The sequence below is a fragment of the Delphinapterus leucas genome, chromosome 1, assembly GCF_059928025.1.
Source record: "Delphinapterus leucas isolate spDelLeu-1000000601 "Yukka" chromosome 1, BTC_Dleu_Yukka2, whole genome shotgun sequence".
NCBI lineage: Eukaryota > Metazoa > Chordata > Mammalia > Artiodactyla > Monodontidae > Delphinapterus > Delphinapterus leucas.
In genome coordinates this window covers 90,426,953-90,447,342 of record NC_143129.1, presented here as the reverse complement: position 1 = coordinate 90,447,342, position 20,390 = coordinate 90,426,953, and the positions used below count along the sequence as shown (strand labels likewise).

At 36.4% G+C, this 20,390-nt stretch overlaps 1 protein-coding gene across 8 annotated transcripts in view; it reads left to right on the top strand.

The window, feature by feature from the left end:
* HIPK1 (homeodomain interacting protein kinase 1) overlaps positions 1–20,390 on the top strand; it is a 47,608-nt gene that overhangs the window by 10,240 nt on the left and 16,978 nt on the right. For 4 of the 8 annotated variants that reach the window (XM_022584013.3, XM_022584015.3, XM_022584012.3 and 1 more), the window contains exons 2-8: positions 290–1,367; positions 8,885–9,008; positions 15,090–15,209; positions 15,990–16,076; positions 16,779–16,963; positions 17,307–17,469; positions 18,334–18,559. In XM_022584013.3, the coding sequence (XP_022439721.1) occupies positions 292–1,367; positions 8,885–9,008; positions 15,090–15,209; positions 15,990–16,076; positions 16,779–16,963; positions 17,307–17,469; positions 18,334–18,559 (1,981 nt within the window). In that variant the 5' untranslated portion in view covers positions 290–291. The remainder of the gene's footprint in view (positions 1–289; positions 1,368–8,884; positions 9,009–15,089; positions 15,210–15,989; positions 16,077–16,778; positions 16,964–17,306; positions 17,470–18,333; positions 18,560–20,390) is intronic. The other 4 variants (XM_089917578.1, XM_089917585.1, XM_089917588.1 and 1 more) reach the window with 4 other exon arrangements.

The window sequence follows — 20,390 nt, the reverse complement described above, 5'->3', positions numbered from 1 at the left end:
TCTAAGCTATTGTTGTTGTTGTTTTTATCTTATAAACCATCTTAGATGTTCATACTCTTTTAACAGTATGTCGTATTATTGCTGAGTCTCAAAAAAGTGATTCAGGATGTGTAATTAGACCAAAAAATTTATCCTTCTATAATAGGAAACATGTTTTGGAAAATGTATAAAATAAAACCTCAGCCAGATACACGTTTACTTGTTTTTTTCTAAACTGAAAGTTTTCTGATATACTAATTGAGGGGTTGTATAAAATTGAGGGCCTAATTCTTCCTCTTTCTTGGTGTAGGTATGGCATCACAGCTGCAGGTGTTTTCCCCCCCATCAGTGTCGTCGAGTGCCTTCTGCAGTGCAAAGAAACTGAAAATAGAGCCTTCTGGTTGGGATGTTTCTGGACAGAGCAGCAACGACAAATACTATACCCACAGCAAAACCCTCCCAGCCACACAAGGGCAAGCCAACTCTTCTCACCAGGTAGCAAATTTCAACATCCCTGCTTACGACCAGGGCCTCCTCCTCCCAGCTCCTGCAGTGGAGCATATTGTTGTAACAGCTGCTGATAGCTCTGCCAGTGCTGCTACATCAACCTTCCAAAGCAGCCAGACCCTGACTCACAGAAGCAACGTTTCTTTGCTTGAGCCATATCAAAAATGTGGATTGAAAAGAAAAAGTGAGGAAGTTGACAGCAACGGTAGCGTGCAAATCATAGAAGAACATCCCCCTCTCATGCTGCAAAACAGGACTGTGGTGGGTGCCGCTGCCACGACCACCACTGTGACCACAAAGAGTAGCAGTTCCAGTGGAGAAGGGGATTACCAGCTGGTCCAGCATGAGATCCTTTGCTCTATGACAAACAGCTATGAAGTCTTGGAGTTCTTAGGCCGGGGAACATTTGGACAGGTGGCTAAGTGCTGGAAGCGGAGCACCAAGGAAATTGTGGCTATTAAAATCTTGAAGAACCACCCCTCCTATGCCAGACAAGGACAGATTGAAGTGAGCATCCTTTCCCGCCTAAGCAGTGAAAATGCCGATGAGTATAATTTTGTCCGTTCTTATGAGTGCTTTCAGCATAAGAATCACACCTGCCTTGTGTTCGAGATGCTGGAGCAGAACTTATATGATTTTCTAAAGCAGAACAAGTTTAGCCCACTGCCACTCAAGTACATCAGACCAATCTTGCAGCAGGTGGCCACAGCCCTGATGAAGCTCAAGAGCCTTGGTCTAATTCACGCTGACCTTAAGCCTGAAAACATAATGCTGGTCGATCCAGTGCGCCAACCCTACCGAGTGAAGGTCATTGACTTTGGTTCTGCTAGTCACGTTTCCAAAGCTGTGTGCTCAACCTACTTACAGTCACGTTACTACAGGCAAGTGGCAAATGCTAAAGAGCATGTCTTCAACTAGAGATCTGTCTTTATATTTAACATATATTACAAAGGGCTACGTATAACAATGAATTTATTTACAGATTTCAACACAGAATAGGATAATATATTTTAGTATTATCCTAAATATATTTAGTATTTAATATTCCATGTGTGTGGCATTCCTATATGTAACATTATTTTATTTCTGAAATTTTAACTCTAGAAAAATTAATTCAGTCTGATTCTGAAGGTTGTTCTAGTTGAATTATAGTAGCATCTGGTTCCTTCTTTACTACCGTTATACCTAATTTTCCCATTTTAAAGTATCTTTAAATATATAAGATGTTTACTTATATGTGATGAATTTGGGCATATGCTGCTATTTTTCCCAGGTTCCTCTCTTGGCAGGTAAGATGCCTTGGGAATAATTCCAAGTTTAACTCTAGCAACGTTTTATTATTTTACATTTTCTTTCTTGCATAATAGAGAGAATTGGATTAGATGATTGCTAAGGTCTCTTCTCGTTTTAATATTCTCCATAGTCCTTTGAACTTATTTGCATATGAACTTATTTGGTTCCATAGTCCTTTGAACTTATTTGCATATGAACTTATTTGGTTATCCTAAAATGGCCTTGACCCAAACACCTTATACTTTAGTGATTTATATTTCCATACTGATACTTCTAATAAAACTACCTTTTCAATATATAATAATTATTGGGACAGAACTTAAATGCTGGTATATAGAATTTTGTCTGTACTGTAATCAAGGAGCATTACTGAAAGAGAGAAGACGGAAAAGTCTTTAAATGAGCTTTTATTTCTCAGTACATCATTTATCTGTCTAGTTATTAATTTTAAAGAATCTGATATTTATTTTAATGGTCATGCATTAAACACAGATTGTACACTCACCCAATCACGAAGTGAAACAATAAAAAAAGATAACCCACAAAATAAGTTTTATCAAGAGATATGTCCAACATGCCAAATGCCTATAATAAATTTTGAGGAAATAGAAATTCTGAACTGAGAATTTTATATTATGTGTGAAAATAATGTAAGGACATTTTAACCTGTATAGGGACTCAGAAAATATGCCATCTACATATTTTTGTTTTTCTAATTGTGATAAAACCTACCTAACATGAAGTTTACCATTAACATGTACCATTCAGTGTTGTGAAGTATCTTCATAGTGTTGTATAGCCTTCACCACTATTTCCAAATGTTTTTTATCACCCAAAACAGAAACTCTGTAACCATTAAGCAGTAACTACTCCACCCTCCTACCCCCTACCCCTGTTACCTCTATTTGACTTTCTGTCTCTATGAAATTGCCTATTCTAGATATTGCATATAAGTGGAATCATACAATAGTTCTCCTTTGGGGTCTGACTTACTTCACTTAGCATAATGTTTTCAAGGTTAATCTCTGAAATTCTGTAGCATGTATCAGAATTTCATTCCTTTTCAGGACTGAATAATATTCTATTGCATGTATATACCACATTTTATTTATCTATTCATCTGTTGATGGGCACTTGGGTTGTTTCCACATTTTTGGCTATTGTGAATAATGATGTAATATGAACATTGGCATTCAAGTGTTTGAGTCCCTGTTTTCAATTCTTTTGGGTATAAAACTAGAAGTAGAGTTGCTGGGTCATATGGTAATTCTTTAACTTTTTGAGGAACCACCAAACTGTTTTTCTCAGCCATTGCATGATCTTATATTCCCACCAGCAATACATGAGGATTCCAGTTTCTCCATATCCTCACCAATACACCAGCACTTGTTATTTTCTTTCTCTCTCTTTCTCTCTCTCTTTTTTTTTTTGTTTTTTTTTTTTTGGATAATAGCCATCCTTATGTATGTGAAATAATATCTCATATAGTTTTGATTTGCATTTCCCTAATGTTTAGTGATGGTGAGCATCATTTCATGTGCTTATTGGCCATCTGTATGTCTTCTCTGGAGAAATGTCTTAAGTCCTTTGTCCATCTTTGAATTGGATTGTTTTTTGTTGTTGCTGAGTTGTAGGAGTTCTTTATATATTCTGAGTATTAATCCCTGGTCAGATATATGATTTGCAGATATTTTCTCCCATTCCATGGGGTTGCCTTTTCACTATATTGATAGTGTTGTTAGCACAAAAGTTTTAAATTTTGATGAAGTTCTATTTGTCTTTTTTGTTGTTGCTTATACTTTTGGTATATTCAAGAAATCGTTGTCAAACAACTGTCATGAAGCTTTTCCCCATGTTTTCTTCAAATAGCTTTAGCTCTTATATTTAGGTTTTTGATCCATTTTGAATTAATTTTTGTATGGTATAAAGTATGGGTCCAATTTCATTCTTTTGCATGTGGATATTCAGTTTTCCCAGCACCATTTGCTGAAAAGACTGTCCTTTCTGCATTGAATGGTCTTGACACTCTTGTCAGAATCCTTTGGCCATATATATGAGGGTTCATTTCTGGGCTCTCCCTTCTGTTCCATTGTTCTAAATGTCTGTCTTTATGCCAGTACCATGCTTTTTTGATTACTGTAGCTTTGTAATAAGTTTTGAAATCAGGAAGTGTGAGACCTCTAGTTTTATTTTCTTTCAAGATTGTTTTGGCTGTTTTGGAGTCTCCTGAAATTCTATATGAGTTTTAGGATGGACTTTTCTATTTCTGAAAAAAACATCATTGGTGTTTATAGCGATTGCACTGAGTCTGTAAATCACTTTGTGCAGTATTGACGTCTTAACAACATTGTCTTCCAATCCACCCTAATCTGTTTTTATCTATTCTTTTTATAGTTTTCTAAAACTCTATCACAGTAATACTTGATGATGAGCCTAAGGCAAGTGGAATAGCAGCTCAGGCATTCCTTCTTTATATAAATTTTATCCACAGTGGTCCTGTGCATGTTGCATTGTTGCTTTATTAGAGTCCATTAAATCCTCACCTTCTTGTCTTTCAGAAAACCTCTCTGAAATCCTTTTGACCATTGAAGCATTCTGGCTCCAGAGCCAGCCTTCCTCTTACCCTCCTTTTTACATTGCATTGTTTACATTGCTTCATCTTGCTGATAACATGCCAAAGTACTATCAGTTGACGTAAATTTTTGCCACCATGCTGTCTCTGTTGGCCGTGGGCACAGCTAAATGATTCAAGCAGTTAAAATAAAGTACTTTATTTCCTAGCCCACTGTAAATGTAAATGTAGATTAATTCCAAGAAAAGTTGCTGTCTTTGGGGCTTGAGTTTTAGGCACAAAGGTTTGTCATGCTTATAAGCTCAATGCTTTTCCATTCTGAACAGGCTAGCTGGCCTTAAAGCTGAGATCACTTTGTTATGTACGGAAGGACAAGATCTAGATAAGGAAAACATATTTTCAGTTTATCCTAGACAAACAAACAATCCAGTTTCATCTGACACTGAAACCACAGTTAACACCTAAGCCACAGATGTAGGAAGTTAGACTTTATGTAACATCTCTTATTTGGTTTGATGCCTCTGAGATGGGTGGGAAGAAACAAGAGTGTTCATGAAGATGAGCAGAGAATGATTTGTGCTGTTAAGTGATTCCAACCTTAGCTTGCTCTGGGTTCCAGTGAAATAGAGCTTTATGACTTAGGTGGAAGTTTTCAATTTAAAGGAGTTTGAAGTTGGGAAATCAAAACGCAAGCATTGCTATTTCTACCTCCTGGTTATAGCAGTGAGAGCCTGTTTAGTATTTGTTCTCAAAGGATGGGATGTATCTTCAAAGAGGAGAGTCACCATGTCCAAAGTACAATTAATGCCATTTTCCTACTAAAGGGAAGACTGCTAGTTTTGTTTTCCTTTTTCCTGTGCTTTAATACGTAATCTTTTTTACTGCCCAGTTGTTAGGATGTCAGAGCTGGAAAGGGGCCTAAAAGAGTAATTAACTTATTATATAGATGAAGTAGAACAAGAATTTCAGTGTATAGTTTATATTGAGGGATTGAGAAATATTGGAGGCCAAGGGGAAAGATGATATAGTAATGAAAATATTATCAAGAATTTTGATCTGAATTCAGAGGTTAAAACATTCAGTCTTTAGAGGTGAACCTGCTCTAAATGATGTTCAGTAAAAGAAGATAACTTAAGTCTTTTTGCTTCCTGGAGTTTACATAAGTCTAACATTTTTAGGCTCTAATGAAAGTGAAAAGTCCTCAATAGACTGAGCAGCCTTATTTTATTTTACTTTATTTTTACTGCTTTCCTTGTTTTTCTTTTGATACTTATCTTTTTGCATGGTAGATGTGGTAGAGTTAACTGTTTTGAGTGAGCTTTTACTTGAAATACTTAGCTGCTTTTGTTACTCCAGAAGCAGAGCAAGACCAAATGGAAAAACTGATTCCAGTCAGTCTTCAGGGTTTTTTTGTTTAGTGGGCTTGGGAGATGGAATTAGTGTTTTTCTTAATTTCCCTTAAACTTTAAGCCTTAGAAGCCTAACAGTTATCACATCTTATGGCTACCTTTTTAAAGAAGTAAGTTATTGGGTGGCCTGGCCCCTCCCTGTGACCTGCCTTTTGGATTTTAAAATGTCTTCCTGGTATAGTAGGAATGGCAAAATCAATCTGCTGCTCTTCAGTTGATGTTTAGGAATGTTCTAAGCCCAGTTTTTATTTTGGCACAAAGCCATTTGCATTCTCCCTGCCAGCTATTTTTGGCACTGTCATGAACTTAGAAATTAATGAGTCTGCTCAGTGAAAGTAAAAATTGTGTTCCTTTTCAATTTTAGAAAGGCTTTTATGTTTCTGGGTACTCTTACCCTCTAGTTTATTAAAGCTATCAAACATGCCACAGTGGTTGTATTTAATTGAACTCTGAAATTCCGTCAGTAATATGGGGCTCTAGCCACCTGCAATAGGAATATCACTTTTTTGTTTTCTTTGGCTAACAGAACCACGGTTCACATCAAATAGCCCCCAAACTGATGGTATTAGTGGTTCCACCCTTAGCTGTCAAATAGTGTAAGTCCCAGCAGGCCTGGATCTTCTGCTGTTTCTATGCAAGGATCAGGAAAGTTTTTAGACCCTTTGGAGTCCTCTAATTTACCATTTTCTAGGGGCTACTTAGAAAATTACTCTGGGAGGATATTCTTATTTAGGGAAATATCTTTATACCCTCCCCACTCAGTCTTTGTCTGCCCCCCTCCCCCATACACACAACACAACAAGCACATACTACTTAAGAATAAAATTTGGAAAACCTAGGCACTTCATGAGGAGACATGGCCAATGGTTCCTAATGGAGAGATCTGCTTTTCCATTTAGCTCCTGATTAATGAGGGATCTGGATCTGGAGTGTCCTTACAGATTCAAATTCTGTGACTTGTAAGAAGGAAAGGAAATTATTTGGAGATGATAAAGTGTTTCAGAGCTCAGACCTTGGATCCAGACTGCCTGGGCTCCAGCCTTGGGCAAGTTACTTAACCTGCCAGTGCCCAGTTTCTACATCTGTAAAATGGAAATAATACTTTCTTACATAGAATCTAAGGTGCCATTGATTATAAGATGAAATATAATATTATTTATGTACCAATAAGAAAGTAAAGGCACTGCCATTAAACTAAAATATATCATCATTTGCAGGAATCTTCTTAATTTCAGAGATGTTAAAATGTGAAAAATGTGTACCTTATAATTGATGACTTAACAGTGATAAGATCTACTTTCATAGGATTGTTGTAAGAATTAAGTGAACCCCACATTTTAAAGAACTTAGTGTGTGGCACATACTAAGTACTATATAAATGTCATCTATTGTTATTAATATAACCTATTATTATCATCCCCCTTTTGAATCCATTTATCTCTTAATTTTAGTTACAATTTGAAAAATACCATGTATACCACCATGCCAAATAGATGAGTATAGATGGGTATGTATTTAACTTTTACTTATTTAGAGACAGTATAATGTACTCAACTTCAGAGCTAGGCTACCAGGATTCAAATTCTAGCTCTGCCACTTATTAACTGTGTGATTTTGGGCAAATTACTTAATCTCTTTGCCTCTGTTTCCTCCTCTATAAGTATAACATAGAGGGGATAATAATTTTGCCTTGGATATATTCATATAGAGAGAGCTCTTAGTTTATGGTATTACCATAGTTTTCTCTTTAAGGTTTCGTAGGGTTGGGTTTCTCACATGGAGCGTTAGTGGAAATGAATATTTCTGAAGGCACACAGAGAGTTCAAAGTTTTAAAAGAATGATGGTATAATAATAATAGTCATTGTTTTATCTAACACTTACATAATGCTAACCATGTGCCAGGCGCTGGTCAAGAGCTTTAATATTTGAACGACATCATTATCATCATTATTTTTTACTTATTTATTTTAACCTTACCACAACCTGATGTAGTAAGAGGTACTCATCTCCATTTTATGAATGAGGAACCTGAGGCTTATAGTGGGAATCAGCCGCATAGCACAGGGAGATCAGCTCAGAGCTTTGTGACCACCTAGAGGGGTGGGATAGGGAGGGCGGGAGGGAGATGCAAGAGGGAGGAGATATGGGGATATATGTATATGTATAGCTGATTCACTTTGTTGTACAGCAGAAACTAGCACACCATTGTAAAGCAGTTATACTCCAATAAAGTTGTTAAAAAAAAAAAAGAACCTGAGGCTCAGAAAGATTAATTGCCTACAGCTGTTAAATAATGGAATTAGGGGCTTCCCTGGTGGCGCAGTGGTTGAGAGTCCGCCTGCCGATGCAGGGCACACGGGTTCGTGCCCCAGTCCGGGAAGATCCCACATGCCGTGGAGCGGCTGGGCCCGTGAGCCATGGCCGCTGAGCCTGCGCGTCCGGAGCCTGTGCTCCGCAACGGGAGAGGCCACAACAGTGAGAGGCCCGCGTACCGCAAAAAAAAAAAAAAAAAAAAAAATGGAATTAGGATTTGAACCACTGTGTCTCTACAGAAGGCATTTCTGTCATAAAGGGGTATTTATTGATCAGGCCATTTAATTGATTTTTCTGTAATTAAAAAGTTTCTAAGAATAAAAAGAATAAGTCCATAATCCCTTATCTGTAATTTCTAAATTCAGAAAGCTTTCAAAGCTAAAAATCTTTTTCTAAGTTTGGTATAAACTTATTTTTTGGCAAGACCTGTCTTGAATCAATGTAAGGCTGTTTAAAGTATTTGTCTGGTTTAGTGTGATTGCTCATATGTTTTGTTGCAGAAGTATTAATGTGTTTGATTATGGGATGCTTCCCTAAACTCCATTGGGATTATTATGACGTATGTAGTTTATGCATGGGTAGTACCTTTCTGAAATTCAAAAAGCTCTGAATTTCAAAACACATCCGGGGCCAAGAGTTTCGAATTATGGATTTTATACCAAAGATTGTTTTCATTTTCATCAAATCAATGTACCTTTACCTGATACTAAAACAAGACTTAATCAACATAGTTTCCCAAAATAAATCAACATAGTTAGTTTCCCAAAATAATGTGTAATTTTTTTAATTTGCTATTTTTGTTTTTGCTAGAGCCCCTGAAATTATTCTTGGATTACCATTTTGTGAAGCTATTGATATGTGGTCATTGGGCTGTGTGATAGCTGAGCTGTTCCTGGGGTGGCCTCTTTATCCTGGTGCTTCAGAATATGATCAGGTAAGAGTGTTTATTTGGATGGCAATAGAAAGCAAGTAGTTACTGATGAAAGATTCTAGAGGAATAGAAGTACTAGTGAAGTATTTATTTAGGTTGTAGGGAAAGACTAGTCCAATTAAAAATAATTTTTTAAAGAATAGAATTTTCTCTACCTGCTTCTTAGTCTGAAGTTATATTTGCAATTCTAAACTTTAAAAAGGATTTTATTTTATATTACTTTAGGTTGCTACTTTTCCAGGTCTGTAATGATTTATTAGAGACTTAACTTGTCAGCCAATGTGTCTTGTGAATTAGGATATGAAAGTAGAGTAAGGATGTGAAGTTGGAATTTTAAGAGCAAACTTTGGCTCATTCAGTGCTATTTATTCCTTTTTATACATGACACACACTGAAGTAATTACTCTCTGCATACTGAAACACATTGGACCCTAGAAGTTGTGATGTGTATTAGGCCTCTGTAACATAGGATTTAGGAGGGAAATCTTATGAGTTGAAAAGTATTGTAACAAATTATCTATGTTTCAAAACAGACAAGCTTCAGAAGATATGCTACAACTTCCTAAGAAACTGGTCCTAAGGAAAAAAGTTTTGCCATGGAAGTAAATTGTGAATTCTCATTTTTTGTTCTTTAAAAAAAATGGTTCTATGGTTATTTCGAACCATTAAAAGAGAAAAGAGCAAAATAGTGTTTTTCCCTATTCAACCTGGCATTTTGACTCCTCAGTCCATTTTCCAGTAGATGTAACATTTACCAACTTCCAAAAATTTGACTCTTTGGATTTGTCTCTGAGTGAGACATAAAAAATGAGTTGTTCATATGATAAGTAACCAGTTACATTGAGCTTTGTAATTTTTCAGTCTTTCATCCACCTTGTGAGACGTGAACCACCTTCCTTATTTTAACAACAACAACAAAGAAGTGTGAGGGAGATTAAATGATGCAAACCCACAGTTACTTGAACCAGTCCATTGATTCTCCTCTTTCGGTTTTAGACTCTTGAGAATCTGATGAAGCTATGGATCTTCTCAGAAAAATATGCTCACAATGTTTTATATACAAAGTTAGGGAATTTGTGGGCCCCCCGATTAAGAAACCTTGCTCCGAGCAATTATAGCCTCTAAAGTGCCATTCCTAGGCCAAATGTTTTGTGGCATCTCTTCAACTTTAGTAAACAGATTGCATTGTAAATATTCCTAGGAAGTGGAACCAAATAAAATTAGATTTAGAAGCTAAGGTACAATGGGGGGTTACCTTGTAAAGAAATGATATAGTAGTTTTGAGAATTTTTGCCTGGTGCACAGATGTGAAAATGGGTTGTAGGAGAAAGTTGTTTTTTTCCCATGCTTAATAATGAATAAATAGGGTGTTACTGTTGTAGAGCAGGATTGGGAGTACTTTATCTTGATGCATCTTTGCTTATACAGAAAGGCTCCTGTGGCAGGATCCTTGTTCTTACAGCTGAGTTTTTTTAAAAACAACTTTATTGAGATATAATTCACATACCGTATAATTCAGCCATTTAAAGTGTGCAACTCAGTGGTCTTTAGTATGTTCACAGGGTTGTGAACCATAGCCACAATCAGTTTAGAACATTTTCATGACTCTAAAACGAAACCCAGTACTTACTAGCAGTCAGTACCCATTCTTCCCTAACCACCCAACCACCACGCTGGGAGCCAGTAATCTACTTTCTGTCTGTATAGATTTGCCTATTCTAGCATAGCATATTCATCACATACAATATGTGGTCTTTTATGCTGGGCTTCTTTTACTTAGCATGATGTTTTTCATCCATGCTGTTGCCTGTATCAGAACTTCATTACTTTTTATGGCTGATCAGTGTTTCATTGTGTGTATGTCTGTGTGTGCGTGTGTGTGTGTGTGTGTATGTATATGCCACATTTTTTTATGTGCTCATCTGTTGATGGAAACTTGGGATGTTACCACCTTTTGGCTGTTGTGAATAATGGTGCTATGAATATTGGTGTACCAGGGTTTAAGTCCCTGTTTTCTGTTTCTTTGGGTATAGAGCTAGAAGTAGAATCGCTGAGTGTCTTGCTAATTCTATGAGTGTCTGAGAAAGTATATGAATAGATTATAGTTGAAAACTTCCCTAACATGGGAAAGGAATAGTCAAGCAGGTGCAGGAAGCACAGAGAGTCCCATACAGGATAAATCCAAGGAGAAACACGCCAAGACACATATTAATCAAACTGTCAAAAATTAAACACAAAGAAAAAACGTTAAAAGCAGCAAGGGAGGGCTTCCCTGGTGGCACAGTGGTTGAGAGTCCGCCTGCCGATGCAGGGGACATGGGTTCGTGCCCCAGTCCGGGAAGATCCCACATGCCGCGGAGCGGCTAGGCCCGTGAGCCATGGCTGCTGAGCCTGCGTGCCCGGAGCCTGTGCTCTGCAACGGGAGAGGCCACAACAGTGAGAGGCCCGTGTACCGCAAAAAAAACCCAAAAAACCAAAAAAACAAAAAAACAATGACAATAATACTTTATGTTTGTGTAAAGGTGGGGCCTTTGTTGTTGCTTTATTTTAAGCTATGTGAAAAGCAGTATCTGTATGATAGTTCCCATTCTGCTTTCACAGTTTAACTCTTTTCATTCTATAATATTAAACATTTTTAATGTTTTAATGTTGTAAGTGCATTATTGTAGAGAAATTAGAAAAGATGCAGTAAGCCAAGAGACAAAAATTTCAACCTTTAGTGGTTCTATCCCTCAAAGGTAACCTGTTAACATTTTGGTATATTTTGTATTTATTTATATATTTAATTTGTTAATTTTCTTTATGTATTTATTGACTACTGTCATAGGTACTCTGGTTACTGGGGATACAGTGCTGAATAAAACATTGTCCTTGCCCTCATGGAGGCTATAGTTTGGTGGTGGGAAATAGACATTAAGTAAATAATCACACAAATAATAATATAGTACAATTGAGATAAATTCTATGAAGGGAAATGTAGTTTTGCAGTTTGTGTGTGTGTGTGTGTGTGAGAGAGTGTGTGAGAGAGAGAGAGAGAGCGGACATGCGCGCACACACGTACATATGCACGTATGGACATGCATGTATCTTCTGACCATGTATATCCTAATGCCTCTTGATTATACTCATTTTTTCCTATTGCTATTACCCTCGTCCAGGCTGTCTTCATCACTTACATGGGTACTAGACAACCTCCCTTTTATCTACTCTGGCCTCCCTCTAGTCTTTTTTCCAGAGTGATTTTTTTTTCAGAACACAAATTTGATCGTGCCACTCCCCTGCTCTTTAATGGTTTCCCATGATTTAGAATTAAGGGCTAAATCCTTAATATGGCCTCTGAGCCTCTACCTGGGTTGTTCTCCTCTTCCTCTCTTCCTTTCAAGATTTGATCTTATACCATTTCTTCTTGCTTTTCTTGCACTAGCCCCACTGGCATCATTTCAGCACTGGTTAAGAATGTTTCCTTCTAGCACAGGCCCTCACACATACTGTTCTCTTAGTCTGGAATGCTTCTCCACCACCCATTCATTTCGTTTAGTCAGTCCCTACTCATTTATTAGCTAACGTGTCACTTCTTCAAGGATGTTTTCCTCACCAGTCCCCAGTCTAGGTCAGGTTCCTTTGTTATGTATTTTTATAGAAGCCTGTTTATTTTCTTCAGGATGCCAATTCAGTTTGAATTATGCATTCAGTGTCTGTTTCCCTCACTTGACTGCAAAGTCTATGAGAGCAAGAACCATGTCTATTTTAACAATCACCACTGCCTGGCTCAATAAGTACTTACTGAAAGAATGAATATGTGCTACATATAGTTATGTTTCATATATAAACTTATGGACATAGAGGAATACATATACTGTGTTTCATCAAATCTAAGACACCGTTGATTGAGAGATGAACTACTTTTCTGTACCTCTAAGAAAGAATGCTTCCAATTAAACCATGATTTATCATGGCTATCAGTTCTAAGACGTATCCTAATTTCAAAGATGTTAATGTGAAAAAATGTGCCTCTTAGAATCAGTGAAGTGTATTTTTTTTAAGTGAGGTCATATTTAATTTGTAATCTGCTTTTTCAGTTAGTATATTATGAAATATCTTTCTTTACAATGTCGATAAATATACTTTTACCCTATCATTTAAAATGTCTGCATAGTATTTCATTGTACAGATTTTATCCTGGATTTTAAATTCCCTTTTTGTATGGAAAAGAAGTTCACATTTAAAATGTTCTCATCCACATTAATTTTTTTTTTTTCTATTTTGCCAATGCTGTATTTTGGCTTCCAGTTAGGTACCTCTCACAGATTCAGAGTAATATCCTGCTGTTTTCTAAAATTGTCTTGTGACAGCCGGCCAGATTTGGCCTGTAGGCCATAGTTTTCTGACCTTTGCTTTACACTCTTAAAAAATTGTTGAGGACCCCAAAGAGCCCTGTTTATATAGCTTATATCTATTAATATATATTGCATTAGAAATTAAAACTGAAATTTTTGGGGAGGAGAAGTGAGAAGTAAGATTTCCTTGCTTAAAAGTTTCTTTCTAATTTCGTCATTAAATATAGCCATTCTTATGTGAAGGGAGGGATGGTTAAAAAAATTACCTCTTGTTTTACTTTCAGTAGGTCAGGAAAGAAGCAGATTGCTTTTTTGGATAGGGAGAATTGTAAAAGCAAACAGAAATGTGAACAATAAAACTGGGAAACTTTTATTTTTATTTTTTAAAATATTTATTTGGTTGTACTGGGTCTTAGCTGCGGGAGGTGGGCTCCTTAGTTGTGGCACACAGGCTCCTTAGTTGCGGGAGGTGGGCTCCTTAGTTGTGGTATGCAAACTCTGAGTTGTGGCATGCATGTTGGATCTAGTTCCCTGACCAGGGGTCAAACCTGGGCCCCCTGCATTGGGAGCGCAGAGTATTATCCACTGTGCCACCAGGGAAGTCCCAAAACTGGGAAACTTTTAAAACATAAGAATATACAGGCACATGTCTCATTAGCCATCAGAGCAATGACATCATCACACATCACCTCTGGAAATCTCTATACCCATGAGAAAGAAATGAAAAAGGCAAATAACTTCTTAGTATTATTATGAAAATAGTTTATATTTCATAGACTCCCTAAAAGGATCTTGGGGACCCCTCAGTGTTCCCCAGACCGCACTTTGAGAACTGCTGGTCTAGTTCAAAGTAGGTGTTCAATAAATATTGAATGGGGACTTCCCTGGTGGCACAGTGGTTAAGAATCGCCTGCCAATACAGGGGACACGGGTTCGATCCCTGGTCCGGGAAGGTCCCACATTTCTCTAGGCCACGGAGAAAGTAAGCCCGCGAGCCACAACTACTGAGCCTGCGTGCTACGGCTAGTGAAGTCTGTGCGCCTAGAGCCTGTGCTCCACAACAAGAGAAACCACCGCAATGAGAAGCCCGTGCACTGCAGCAAAGAGTAGCCCCTGCTCGCCACAACTAGAGAAAGCCCATGCACAGCAATGAAGACCTAATGCAACTAAAAATAAAAATTGAATGAATGAACATAGTACCTGCCCTTTATTGATGTGGGGATAGAGAAACTAAATTGTTTAATTTTATGGTATGAGCAATTTAGAGTGGGGACAATTGACAAGAGCTAGAGTAGCCAAGGAAGGAAGAGGTTTATGGAAATTTTTTCCTAATCTCTTAAATTTGATAATGTATGAACAAACAAACAAAACCTTGGTAATCCATGAAATAGTTTGTTGGAAACTATTCTGTTCTGTCCTAGAAATTTCTTAAAGTTTTTTGAACTCTGTATCAGAAATCTACAAAGAAAAAGGTCACACAGAAAATTTTCAAAACTGAGTTTTCCTTGTAAATAACAGGTATAGTAACAAGGAAGTTACTGAATAAATATTTGGGAATTATCTGTGAGTGGGTTAGCATATATATCTACAGATAAATTTCATTTGTATTGATCAAATAGTTAATTTCTTTGCAGTACCTTTCTTTTTTTTTTGACTAGAGCTAATATTTATAATATTTTAGTGTAAAAGTTTTTAGTAATTTACCTTTTCACTCCAAATCTATGTTTTGATGGTTTTGACATTTCAGATTCGTTACATTTCACAAACACAAGGCCTGCCAGCTGAATATCTTCTCAGTGCCGGAACAAAAACAACCAGGTTTTTCAACAGAGATCCTAATTTGGGGTACCCACTGTGGAGGCTTAAGGTCTGACTCCCTTGCTATACTATACTATTCATTCCTGTACTCCTTAATTCCAATTTGAATTCAAAGTTTAGTTATTAAATTCTTGAGGTGGAGGGGGGCAAAAGGGGGGACAGTGGGAATTTTCGTTTGCAGGAGCAAATACTTTGAGAAATTATATCATTGTACCCGTATGGCCTTATCCTTAGTTAAAAAAACAAAACATTAAATGTCAGTTCAGTTGGCTGAGGTTATTTTATATATTTGAATTAGCAGCTAAGAAGGGGGTATGGAGAGTAGTGCTTATCATTAAGTGATAGGAAGAACTAGAGTAATTTAGTAGTGGCTGTTTTTTAGAGAATTCTCAATAAATATGACAAAACAACACAATTTTATAACTGCCCATATTAAGACCTTACATATTTTCTTAAAACAAATAGATGTCTGAGTAATTTGATTAACCCAGTGACTCTGTCTCTGAGCCTATTGAATAGTTAGTATTTGAAATATTGTTTCATTTGAAAGTAGCTTTTAGAGAAAAATGGTAATGTCTCTTCTTAACTGACATTCTTCAGGAACTGTGCTACATCATTGCTTGCACATTTATTTTAGCATTGTTGAAAGGGTGGCCAGGTATCAAGGTCCCATCTCTCTACCAGAAGATTTTCTTGTTGTAAATTACTTTCACGTTTGTGATCTCTGGTTGGCAAGGTGACAACACTTGTATCTCTGTATTCTGACTTTAATTTAGAATAAGAGGTGAAAACATACAGATGGAATTTTTAAAAAATCTGTATTTTGTAGACACCTGAAGAACATGAATTGGAGACTGGGATCAAATCAAAAGAAGCTCGAAAGTACATTTTTAATTGTTTAGATGATATGGCTCAGGTAAGTATGGAAAGTTTCAGAAAGCCAGACATTTATGTATCTCTTTAATCAGAGATACACTTCCATTGGTTATACTAAAGATAGATTCAATTTGTTATCGTCTAATATATGTTTTCATTTTTTACATAAATACATTAATATTCTTCCACATATTAAAAGAATGTTTGAATCCTAGCAAAGGATATTTTTAGAATTATATATTTCTCCTTTGCTTTTGCTTAACTAGTCTTTTGCATGTCAGTATTTTGAAATATTATTTACGAAGTTTCCTTTCTTGTCCATTTTTTCTACTAAATAAACACTTACATAAGAGCTAACATTTATTTAGTGCTTTTGTTCCAAACTCTGTTTAAACACATACTATGTCATTTAATCTTTTCAGCAATAGAAACTATATTTAAGTAATAACAATCATTTTTACTTCTTTGATTTGGATTTTGAATGAAAAGAGCTTATTCTACCAACAAACTGTACCAAATTGAAGATTTTAATTAGTATAAGAAGAGCTTCCATTTGTGAAAAAATTTCCTCAGGTTTTTCTCTTGAGCTATATATATACACACACACACACACAAACATACACACATATATATTATACATATGAATATTATATATATAAATATGTATACATAGTGCACATGTTAAATGTCAGCATTAAAGGCTGAGTGATGAAGTATAATATTTCTGAATTTTCCTTGTAAGGTGAACATGTCCACAGACTTAGAGGGAACAGATATGTTGGCAGAGAAGGCAGATCGAAGAGAATACATAGATCTGTTAAAAAAAATGCTAACAATTGATGCGGATAAGAGAATTACTCCTCTGAAAACTCTTAACCATCAGTTTGTGACAATGACTCACCTTCTGGATTTTCCACATAGCAATCAGTGAGTATAGTATGGTCTGGGGCATTTTGCCATGATGTGGTTTTCTGTTGAGTTACCATCTTACAGCTAAATGGAAGTATCACAAGAGTAGTGGCTTTGATACTTGCATATTTGGCTTACTGATGCTTTTCCTTCTCATTGAAAAATCATGAAATTAAAAATTAGATGTGTAAAAAAAAATTAGATGTGTATTTTTCCTTTTTATGGTTATAAAAACTCTTGGTTCATTTTCTCTGAAAGTACTCAGGGGTAAAAAACCATTAATCTGTATTTATCTTGAGTTATTTGCTATCTGTTTAAATCTCGGCATTTATTTCATTGAATTTTTAATCTCTTTTTTCAGTGTTAAGTCTTGTTTTCAGAACATGGAGATCTGCAAACGGAGGGTTCACATGTATGATACAGTGAGTCAGATCAAGAGTCCCTTCACCACGCATGTTGCCCCAAATACAAGCACAAATCTAACCATGAGCTTCAGCAACCAACTCAATACAGTGCACAATCAGGTATTCAGTAAATGATTTTGGGAACTCAGACCTAAGTGGGATAAAAACTAGTAAGAGTACAGGGTGAGGTAGAGAAACCAGTCTTTGCTTTGGTGGTCTTGTAGCTTCGTAAGAATTTTCAGACTGATAATACCTACACATCATGTGCTGACAAAAATTAAAAACAAAGTCCTAATCCATGCCCTCATAGTCTTAGCATAGCCAAATAAGTGGAACCTGGCTTCTATACTACTTACTGCTGTTGATTGTACTGACTTCAGCCAAATGACTCTTTTTGTTAGATAGCTCTCATTACATGTATCGAAAGGTGTTCCCAATCATTTTTTTCTATGCTGTATATTAGGTCCTCAGAACTTACTCATCTGATAACTGGAAGTTTGTACTCTTTGACCACCTCTCCAGCCATCTCCTACCCTGCCCCACCAACTACTGATCTACTCTTTGTTTCTATGAATTCCAATAATTAACTTTAAGAGTGGTTTTGCATTTGTTTGCCAAACAGTGATATTTACATTGAAGTTTGTTTCTGAAGATGTAAGTTTCCTAATTTCTTAGCTAGGTCTACTTTCTAAATGGAAGATCATATGAGATTTGGTGGGATCTCACATCCAGTAACTTTTTGCAAAGAAAGAAGTAGTAGGGGTTTATTTATATAGCCTCAACCAGAGCAGGACTGTTTTTTTTATTCTTTGTTTTCTTTTTCAGCTTTATAATCTACCTTAAATTTAACAGATAGGAAGAATTTCTTAAGCAGAGAGTTATTTCAAAGACAGTTAACATTACATTTTAAAACTTCATTGTTAGTTTTTCTGGATAGAATCTATGTATGTAAAAATGTTTATACCAGTATCCTTTTGTTTTTAGGCCAGTGTTCTAGCTTCCAGTTCTACTGCAGCAGCTGCTACTCTTTCTCTGGCTAATTCAGATGTCTCACTGCTAAACTACCAGTCGGCTTTGTACCCATCATCTGCAGCACCAGTTCCTGGAGTTGCCCAGCAGGGTGTTTCCTTGCAGCCTGGAACCACCCAGATTTGCACTCAGACAGATCCATTCCAACAAACATTTATAGTATGTCCACCTGCTTTTCAAAGTAAGTGGGGAAACTCCTATATCATATGGTATATATCAGACCTACCTGCTTTAGGCAGATCCTAAGTAAGTATCTAGTTGTTTAGTTTTGATCTTTGACAAGTTTAAACTCAGTCTTTGATTATGAAGATAACTGAAGTAGGTTGATCTTTTTTACGTTGGTTATTTGTCTAATTGTGATGCTATCTGACACATAGGCATTCAATTAATGTTTCCTTATTTGAACTGCCTGATAACCAGTTTTCTTGCCCATTGAGACCTTGTACTGATGTCCTATATCTAGCATAAACACGTATCTCTCAATGTGCAGAGTATATACATCTTGGAAAAACTTGTTGGAAATAGAACTGCTATATATTGAATCTTATTCCCTGTATCATTCCATTATAAAATAAAATTAGTATTCCAAATAAAAGGTAATTCTATTAAAAAATGTAAAAATCATGTTTAAGAATGTAGAAACCTCTTAAGTTACATTCAGAAGTAAAGATCATTATTGAACTGAAAAATTCTACAAGCTGAGGTATTTGTGTGGGTAAGGCATTAAGATTATCTGCTTCAGCTTATGAATTATATTGTTCCTGCAAACTCCTATCAGTAGAGGAACAGAATAGCTGAAGAAGGGGGCTCTCACCTGATGTGTTGCAATAAGATTTTAATTTTTACATTTCCATCCTTCCTCATTTTCTCATTGTTGTTCCGTGTTTATTGATCTGGTGAGCTATTTAAAAGGTTAAATAAATTATTTTAAGGATATATTCTGATGACATCTTGACTTTCCCAATAGAAAGTCAATGTCATGCCCTCTGGGAATAAACCAGGATTCAGACTTCTCATAGCAGTTCACACAGAAGCAGTTAGCATTTTTATCTTTTTACTTCAGCTACTTATTGACTGTGACTCTTGTTTGGTTTCTGACAGAGTCAGAGCAAACAGAAGGAAAAGAGGGGCTAGGGGAGATTGAGAGATTACCGGGAGTACAGGAGAGCGATAGCAATGTAAATCAGGGAGAAACCACAGGGAGAGAGGAGGAGCAGATTCAAAACCTGTAAATGCAAATTTAGCCTAATTTACCCAATTATTTTTTTCGTATGCTTCATAATAGTAAATTCTATACTTTGGGTTGTCATATGTTGAGTGATTCTTCTACTGAACTTAGCAAATAGCCACCCCTCTCTCCTTCACCTTTCCCAAAGTGAGTTTCATTGGAACAGTTTTCAGATGTGCAACTGAAGTTTTCTGCTTCTTCTCAGATGATATTTAAGAGATGAGGCAGAAGAACTTTTAGTTCCTTTAACAAAACAAAATGTAAGGAGAAGAGGTAGAGGGGAAAAGTGGTTTAACCCCTTTTGGTATAATTAGGGAAGTATAAGCTTTGGAAATTTTTTTCCTGTTTAGGAAGTCTAAATAACCTGAGGAGCTAGATAGAGCAAATTTTAAAATTTACAAATGAAAGGGAGTTTTAAAATGAAAGTGATGACAGTAATGAAAACTGATATGTATTAGTTACTACATGCCAGATAATGTTCTAAGTGCTTTTACATGTATGTATTCATACTCACAAACAACCCTGGGAAGTGGATAATGTCATTATGCCCAATTTATAGGTGAGAAAACTGATCGTGATTCCCTCATTTGCCCAGTTTTTATGCCCAGTCAGCGGTAGGGCCATGATTTTGAACCTAGGCAGTGGGCCCGTAGCTTATACATCTTGAAGTGTTATACTCTGTACTGCCTTTCAGTGTCTAAACTCAAAGAGCTGTAGGGAGTCGTCAGTTCATTTGCCAACCACAGCCATATGCTGGTTTCTGCCCAGCAGGCCTCTGTACCAG